Genomic DNA, 7,859 nt, shown 5'->3' with positions numbered 1-7,859 from the left:
GCCTAGCTTAATAGATTCGTCTCGTCGTTTAGCCTGCATTTGTGCAATGGATTTTTATAAATAATTTATATTTAATACTTTTAATTAGTATCAAAGTATTCGAGATAGAATTAGTCCCTTTGAACCAAACGGGGCCAAAGTCTTTCCTTTCGTTGTCCTCTTTATGGTCGTCCTTATCCTCTCTCGAGCTTGAGACGCCTAGTACGTGTGTGTCGTCTTGTACGTCGTCTGTTTGTTTATTTGCAGCGACGGATCCCTCCACCGCTCGCTTACTGTTTACTACTACTAAGCATAGTTTATTACTGTACTTAGCAGTATTAACCCATCCAGCTCGGATGAGCTGTAGCTGTAGTGCACCCCTCCAAAATCCAAACAAACAATCCAGCTCAGGCTGTTGCTGCGGCCATGGCAACCTGCTGCTGCGCCTCGTCCTCCCACGGCCGCCTCCTCACCTTCTCCAGCAGCAGCAGAAGCCCCGCTCGCCTCCGCCTCATCTGCCCCTCCGCCCCTCTGCGCCTGAGGCTCTCTTCTTCTTCTTCTTCTTCTTCTTCTTCGTCCCGAGCCCCCCACCCCCAGAGGCTCTCTTGCTCTTCTTCCCAAGAACCGGCCCCGGTCGACGTCGCCGACGACGACTGCTCCGCGGCCGACCAGCGGATTGGCTTCGAGATCCAGGTATCCAAGATCGGGAAGCGGAACCGGCGCCTCGTGCGCGCCAGGGTGCGCGTCGACGCGCCACTGGAGGCAGTCTGGGCCACGCTCACAGACTACGAGGGCCTCGCCGACTTCATCCCCGGTCTCTCCGAGTGCCGACTCCTCGACCAAGCCCAAGGCTTCGCGCGCCTCTACCAGGTAGGTCTCCTTCCTTTCTGATTCATTCGATTCCTTCCTTTAATTTGTCGTCTTCATTCAGTTCCAATTCCAAATTCCCAAAACATCAGGTCGGGGAGCAGGATCTGGCGCTGGGGTTCAAGTTCAACGCCAAGGGCACTATCGACTGCTACGAGGGGGACTTGGAGTCGCTCCCCGACGCCCAGGGGAACGCGCGCAGGAGGGAGATCGCCTTCAACATGATCGACGGCGATTTCAAGGTCTTCCAGGGGAAATGGTCCGTCCAGGAGGTTGCTTGCTACTTTCTGAATCCAATGCATTCTATTCAATCGATTTGCTTGCTAATGTCAGTGTCAGGAGCAACAACCTACAGTACATATAATCAATCGTACAAACGGCTGTGTTTCCCTTCGTGCAGAGTGTGGAGCAAGAGCAAGGTGGAGGAGATTCAGATGAGGGTCAGGAATCCCAGACGACGACACTGTCCTACCTGGTTGAGCTGGAGCCCAAGCTGTGGGTTCCGGTCAGGCTACTCGAAGGAAGGATCTGCAGTGAGATCAAGAACAACCTTATTTCCATAAGAGAACAAGCGCAGAGGAGGATCATCAGCACGAGGTAGGTATTCCTTCCAATAATATACCACTAGCCTGCTCAACTGCTATATACATATACAGTAAGTAGGAAGACTTGTCAGCAGCCATGCAAGCATATCCTACCTATGCTCAGAACAGCCACATAATTAGTAGTAGTAGCCTGCTCCAAATGCCCGATTGCTTAATTCTCTGGCTGCTGCTGCTGCTATATGCTACTACTAGTCATGCTGAAGCTGTGTCTGTATAAATTTTCAGTGATCACTAGAGACCCTTCCTGAAGGACAAGTCCTTGGGTGATTGGTAACGGTGTGCTTCCTAAGAAAGCAGAGGTCATTGTTTTGGTCTGGATTGTGAAAGTGGAATGGATTGTGGCAAGTGTTACACAGGACAGGAGGGCGGATGGCATTGCTCAAGGATGAGCCTCACATGCTTTGGTGAGTGGTCGATTGATCATGCCTCTCTTATGGCAATTGGATGCCCCTCCTATGAAAAGAAAAGGGAAGGAGGCATTTTGTGGTTGCAGGAGCTCTAACAAAAGTAGAAATTTCAGTGCACACAACACAATGTAACAGAAAGCGTTGACAGTGCAATTCCTTCATGTAATTAATCAAGTTGTTGTTGTTGGCAGAAAATTTGATGATAATTGTTTGTACCCGTGTGGTGTGGTCAACGCACACACGCAGTCAAAGTCCTCAGTCGGCCCCTTCCTTGTTCCCTTGGTCACCACCACCACCACCTGCTCGACCAAATGCCCCAACCGACTGCTCATCTACGATGCCGTTCCTCAGGGACATGGAAAGGTCAGGAGTGGAGTGACTCCAGACGCCATGGCATACCCACATACGGTAGCTTCCAAGCAAACTCATTCCAGACAGAGTGCCCGCGATATTGATAATGGAGGCAGGTATCAGGTATCCTCCAATTCCATCATCTCCGGCCTCTGCTGTCGAACGAGGAGGGCTGACCGCCGCTCGGAACTCCGATCCGGCGATTCGATTGAAGCAGAGGACGAGGAGTGGAGAGCCGCTGCTGGGCGACGAGCCGGGACGGAAGGCGACGCCGGAGATAGACGGAGAGAGCGCCGCGCCAGGCTAGGGGGGTACCTTTGAGATTCCCATCAAAATTAGGGGTCTATATGTAAATATTTGGATCGCGATTATTAATCATCGCCTCGCAAGAGCCGGCCGCGCGTTCCGCTTCCACGTCCACATCCGTACCTTGTGAACTCGGTCATGCATCTTGCGTTGTTCTGTTCTGATTTACCCCATCTTGAATTCCATTGTTTTCAGAGCATTTGCGCAAATCGGGATGTGGTAGCTGAATTGCATCTCCATCTTAAGATGGAGAAATACAGAAACGCTCGACGCCAACGAGCGAGGCAGAGGAGGAAGAGGTAGACTCTGCTCATGAAATGAAATATGCAGATACTTGTGTCTGTCAGATCTCAGAACAGATGTACTTCACCAGAGCATTTCTTTGGTTTTAGCGCCAATTTAACATGAAAAATTCCCTTTTTTTATTAGTAGTGTTCGATCTGGATGCAGTTCAGCAGGCGCACCTCATAGACCGTGGGGAGAGGAGTCCAGAGAAGAGAAAGTAACCAAAGGGAAGCGTGCAATCACATCGTCAAGACCGAATGCAATGTGTTGTAAAACATCGAAGAAGCCAAGAACAAAGGCTGAAAACGATTGGCCTGATGTGGAATCCATGTCCTGTCCGGCAGTGGGCGCTCCAAGAGTTTTCACCTGCTGTACTCCGGTAGGTAGGCAAAGGTGGAGGTGTTGCTTGGCGACCTGTTTGTTTATGCTGTGCAATTTGATCGAGGACAACTGACTGAACTTAAGAATCAAGATTTGCTTGGGTGTGTCTCTCAGGTTGATTCGAGCTGGCAACAATGGAGGGAGGTGAAGTGGTTTGGGGCAATTGGGCCCTTGGTTTTGCTGGGCCAGGTGGCGGCCTAGTAAGCAATATCCATGGTGGTGGCCTGCCTGCCTTTTTCGATACCACCGAGACGGACGAGGCGAGAGAGAGAGAGAGAGAGAGCGGAGCCAGTCAGCCACCGCCTCCTCCGCTCGTCTCGTCTCGTCTCTCCTCCTCAATCCCGAGGACGGAATGGCAGCGACTGTCGCCTTGTTAAAAACAAACACAAGCGATTCTTGGGGTTGCCCGCCCCCTCCCCGCCGTCCTATCTAAGCCTTCATTCCCCTTCTCCTCTCCGCCCGCCCCTACCAATCTCTGTGGTATATTATATATACGCTTCTGCTTGTTCTTGGTTTGCTCGATTCATTGCTTGGCCGGCGGCTGGACTCGTTGGTTTCTTGATCTGCATTTTTGCTGTTCTGAGCCGGACCCTCGCCGGAGATGGAGAACGGGCACGCCAAGTATCGGGTGGCGGTCATTGGCAGCGGCAACTGGGGCAGCGTCGCCTCTCGCCTCATCGCCTCCAACACCGCCAAGTTGCCCTCCTTCTATGGTTGGTATCCCTGTCGCGCGTTGTGTGTTCTTGAATTGCTGTCATGCAGGCTCTCTCTGTGCAGAACTCAATTTCTGTGTGTCTCAGCTGGCATTTCAATTCTCATTCTATGGCCTTTTCTGTATTCAACCATATTCGATAAGATTGCTTAAATTTTGTCTGATCTCTGTCTCGAGTCTTTTGAGACATGCATGAGCCTTATGGTCTATGCTATTTGTATGCAAAACTATTGTGTAGACGCCACTCGCCAATCTACAGAGCTCATTTCTTGTACCTATGGGTACTAACTTTTGAGAGTTTATTTTCCCCCTGTAGACGAAGTAAGGATGTGGGTGTTTGAGGAGATACTGCCAACAGGCAAGAAGCTATCTGAGTCCATTAACGAAGAAAATGTGAGAATTGAAGCTCGTTAGCTTATCTTGCTTCTGGGTCAGACAATGGCTTATAACACTACTAGTTAACAATTCTAAAGTTGTTCTCATGGGTTACAGGAGAACTGCAAATATTTGCCAGGTATAAAGCTTGGAGCGAATGTTATTGCTGACCCCGACTTGGAAAGTGCAGGTAATCACAATGTTAACAAGTTTGGCTTATTTTTTGGGTTGATACTAGTAAACATGCAATTCTATTATTCGATCAAGTATTTACTATTTCATAAAAGACAATGAACATGCATGAGTGAACTTGTTGTCATTATTTCACTAAAAAAACTTGCTGTCATTATCATCAAATTTTACATTACAAAGCTTGCATGCTGTCAAATAAATTTCAATAAGATTTTAATTTGGTTTTCTCAGTCAAAGATGCGAATATGCTGGTTTTTGTGACCCCCCATCAATTTGTGGAGGGTATATGTAAGAAGCTCGTTGGGAAGCTAAGGCCAGGAGCTGAAGCTATCTCCCTCATTAAGGGCATGGAGGTCAAGATGGAAGGACCGTGCATGATATCTAAGTTAATTGCAGATACACTTGGAATCAATTGCTGTGTTCTCATGGGTGCAAACATTGCAAATGAGGCAAGCATTTGTTTAATTTGCAATGCAAAAAATTTGTAGCCTTCAGAAGCAAAAAATAAGTGGCTGTACATTTCTAGTGCAGATTGCTGTTGAGATGTTCAGTGAAGCAACAATTGGATATAGGAAAGATAAGGAAGTGGCAAACCGATGGGCTAATCTTTTTACCACACCTTACTTCCTAGTTTCTGTTGTAAGTTTTTCAACTATACCCTCATGAATAAATGAAGTAGGTTAAAAACTCTGCATTCTGGTCCTTTCAGTATATGGATGTTGGGGAAAATGAAAGTCACCGTCTTAGTAAATGCTGAAGCATATGAGATAATTTGTTATATATAAAATGAAGATTGAATGGAGTTTTTATTGGTGCATCTTACCCTTTATATGCAGGCAGAAGATATTGAAGGAGTTGAGCTGTGTGGAACTCTGAAAAATATAGTGGCTATTGCAGCAGGTTTTCTATGCCGCTGTATTCTGTTTGGTTACATCCATTGGTTTATTTTAGATATTTTTAATGGCTTATGTAGAGGAATTATCTTGCAGGCCTTGTTGATGGATTGGATATGGGAAACAATACAAAGGTTGAGACACTACTATTTAATACATTTCAAATAAAAAACCATGGCTTTCGTGGTATCATATAATCTTATGGCCTATTTTCTTTTTCCTATTTGTTAGGCTGCAATTATGAGGATTGGTTTGCGGGAAATGCGTGCATTCTCTAAGCTTCTGTTTCCTTCAGTCAGAGATAACACATTCTTTGAGAGCTGTGGTGTGGCTGACCTAATAACTACATGCCGTATGTATCTTCATTGTAATCAGTTAACCATAAAACAGATAAATACTGAAAAGTGAGTGTTCCATGACAGTTGGCGGGAGAAACAGAAGAGTGGCGGAAGCCTTTGCAAGAAACGGTGGCAAAAGGTTTCTTCTTTAAGCTGCACATCTTCATTCTGTTTAATGTAGCTGTGCTTAATCTTTGCAGGAGAATCCCAGAAAAAACAATAATCTGGTGATGTCATAACCGATATAAAAAAAATAGTTTTCTATGCCACGGTTTACAATTATATGGTTACATCATCTCATTTTCTTTCTGACAGGTCTTTTGATGAGCTGGAGGCAGAGATGTTGCATGGCCAAAAACTCCAGGTAAATTGAATACATGACATCAGAAATAGTGCATCTTATGCTAGGTGCTTTAATCTTATTATTTTTACAGGGAGTGTCCACAGCAAGAGAAGTTTATGAAGTCTTAACTTATCGAGGGTGGCAGGAGCTGTTTCCTCTGTTATCAACAGTGCATGAGATTTGTATTGGACAATTGCCTCCTACATCAATAGTTGAATACAGTGAGCACACGCCCAACCTCTCGATCATCGGTGGTCCTACTCCGTTCTACTGAGCTTGATACTACAATTTGGACTACCGCTACAATTCTCAGTACCACTTGTTATAAACAAAGCATGTTGAAATATACCGAACATCTGAATCTTTTTTACATATAACTATGATTTCAGTCATGTCACCTTATTAAGTGCATGATTTATGAGTCCATGCTTCTGTATCCAGTTGGTTGAAAGTTTGTTGCCTATTAATCTTAAATATAAATCAGTGAATGAGAATCAACATTATAATTTGTATTGAAAAAATACATGGTATGATATATAAGGATGCTCCTTGGATGAGAAAGAATACAAAAAGGGCAACTCAGGATCAAGAACATTTCATTTTTCTCTCTCTATATACTCTGCTACAAGTTTATCATAGTTCCAGAAGTTGTTCTACTAGGCCATGTATATACAGTGGTACTGTATTATTGGGCAGGTTAACAAATACTGGTGACAAATTTCAAGCCCCTGGAGTTTAAATCAAGGACTGAATGTATCTACTCAATCACCACAGTATTTTCAATTGGTGCATAATCCTGTAAAATCGATTCCAAATATCATTTGGAAACTAATAATTGAACATTAACCGGTGACGTTTGAAGTGATAGACCACCTATATGGTGGGTTTCAGAACCTTGACATGGCAAACTTATGCATATGAATAAAGTCCAATTTTGTACATTGAAACAAATTCATATAACTTACTTTAACTCTGACTCGAGTCATCCGGATGCTCATACTTGATACTTTGGCATGGTTGTTTACATGAAAAAACCAAAGTGTTGTATCTCGGAGCACTAGATATTGCATCTAGCTCTTCTTAGGCTGATTTTGTCCACCCATTTGCACTATTAGCACTTTAGCATAGGGAGCCAGCGTGGTACCTTCACTAAGTGGTTATGTGAAGGTTTCTATCCTAGTTTCCTTTGCTCCAAAGGTGTAGTCATATAATGGTCTTGGACACATAAGTTAGTTTTCTGAGAAACTTTGTTTTTTTTAGAAAATAGAGATGTAACTCCACATGTCTAGATATTTCGTTGTGACAGTGTCTTGTACTTGCTAAGTTCATATTAATGTACCCTTCAAATACTTGTTGCTATCCCCTTGTCAGTGAAATGGAACCCCTGTCCAAGCCTTGAGGTTATCTGTCAGATCTTCTTTAGTGTTGGATCAAATTCATCTCAGCTTACAGGGATATTTATCTATTTCCTAGACCTACACTTGGTATTTTCCTGTTAATAACCAATCAAAACATATTTGTAGGAGCCTTTGCCTTGGTTACAGTTCTGCAAAATGGCGAAATCATAACTGAGAGTGATTTTGGTAATTTCATCCTGCGTAAGGGTAAACACGAGAAGCAAGAGAACCAAACGGCATTTCTTGGCCCAATTGATTTATTTTTGCTAAAATAAGTGGAATCGTAGTAGTATCATTTGTGAAGCATTAAGATGCTTCTTTTCAGTGCTGACATGAATCAATTTTCAGGGCGCAATTGAAGGTGGCATGAAGAACAAATTTTTGTCTGTTAAGGTTTTTTAGTCTGAACATTCCATGGCTTGGTAGTG

The 7,859-nt window shown here is 44.4% G+C and overlaps 2 protein-coding genes across 5 annotated transcripts; both read left to right on the top strand.

The window, feature by feature from the left end:
- The first annotated feature begins 236 nt into the window (after nucleotides 1–236).
- Nucleotides 237–2,631, top strand: LOC101764498. 4 transcript variants are annotated; one of them, XR_001164146.2, is made up of 5 exons: nucleotides 237–849; nucleotides 939–1,118; nucleotides 1,247–1,443; nucleotides 1,677–1,855; nucleotides 2,050–2,631. XR_001164146.2 is itself a non-coding variant. In XM_004971364.3 (4 exons), exons 1-4 carry the CDS (start codon nucleotides 406–408, stop codon nucleotides 1,684–1,686), a joined length of 831 nt encoding a protein of 276 aa, XP_004971421.1. In that variant the 5' UTR covers nucleotides 237–405; the 3' UTR covers nucleotides 1,687–2,629. The 4 variants fall into 4 exon arrangements, 1 of the variants encoding a protein (XP_004971421.1); XR_002677598.1 differs by having other exon boundaries at nucleotides 1,677–2,325; nucleotides 2,427–2,629; XR_002677597.1 differs by having other exon boundaries at nucleotides 1,677–2,332; nucleotides 2,427–2,629.
- Nucleotides 2,632–2,704: 73 nt separating this feature from the next.
- On the top strand, nucleotides 2,705–6,528 carry LOC101765172 (glycerol-3-phosphate dehydrogenase [NAD(+)]). The gene is made up of 13 exons (XM_012846511.3): nucleotides 2,705–2,814; nucleotides 2,966–3,179; nucleotides 3,296–3,894; nucleotides 4,210–4,286; nucleotides 4,386–4,458; nucleotides 4,692–4,909; nucleotides 4,992–5,099; nucleotides 5,297–5,360; nucleotides 5,450–5,487; nucleotides 5,585–5,705; nucleotides 5,776–5,830; nucleotides 6,007–6,055; nucleotides 6,126–6,528. The coding sequence occupies exons 3-13, from the start codon at nucleotides 3,783–3,785 to the stop codon at nucleotides 6,306–6,308; spliced, it is 1,098 nt and encodes a 365-aa protein (XP_012701965.1). The 5' UTR covers nucleotides 2,705–2,814; nucleotides 2,966–3,179; nucleotides 3,296–3,782; the 3' UTR covers nucleotides 6,309–6,528.
- Nucleotides 6,529–7,859: the final 1,331 nt, after the last annotated feature.

Source organism: Setaria italica, chromosome V (assembly GCF_000263155.2).
Source record: "Setaria italica strain Yugu1 chromosome V, Setaria_italica_v2.0, whole genome shotgun sequence".
Classification (NCBI taxonomy): Eukaryota; Viridiplantae; Streptophyta; class Magnoliopsida; order Poales; family Poaceae; genus Setaria; species Setaria italica.
The sequence above is the reverse complement of the archived record's forward strand: the minus strand, read 5'-3'. Positions and strand labels throughout refer to the sequence as shown.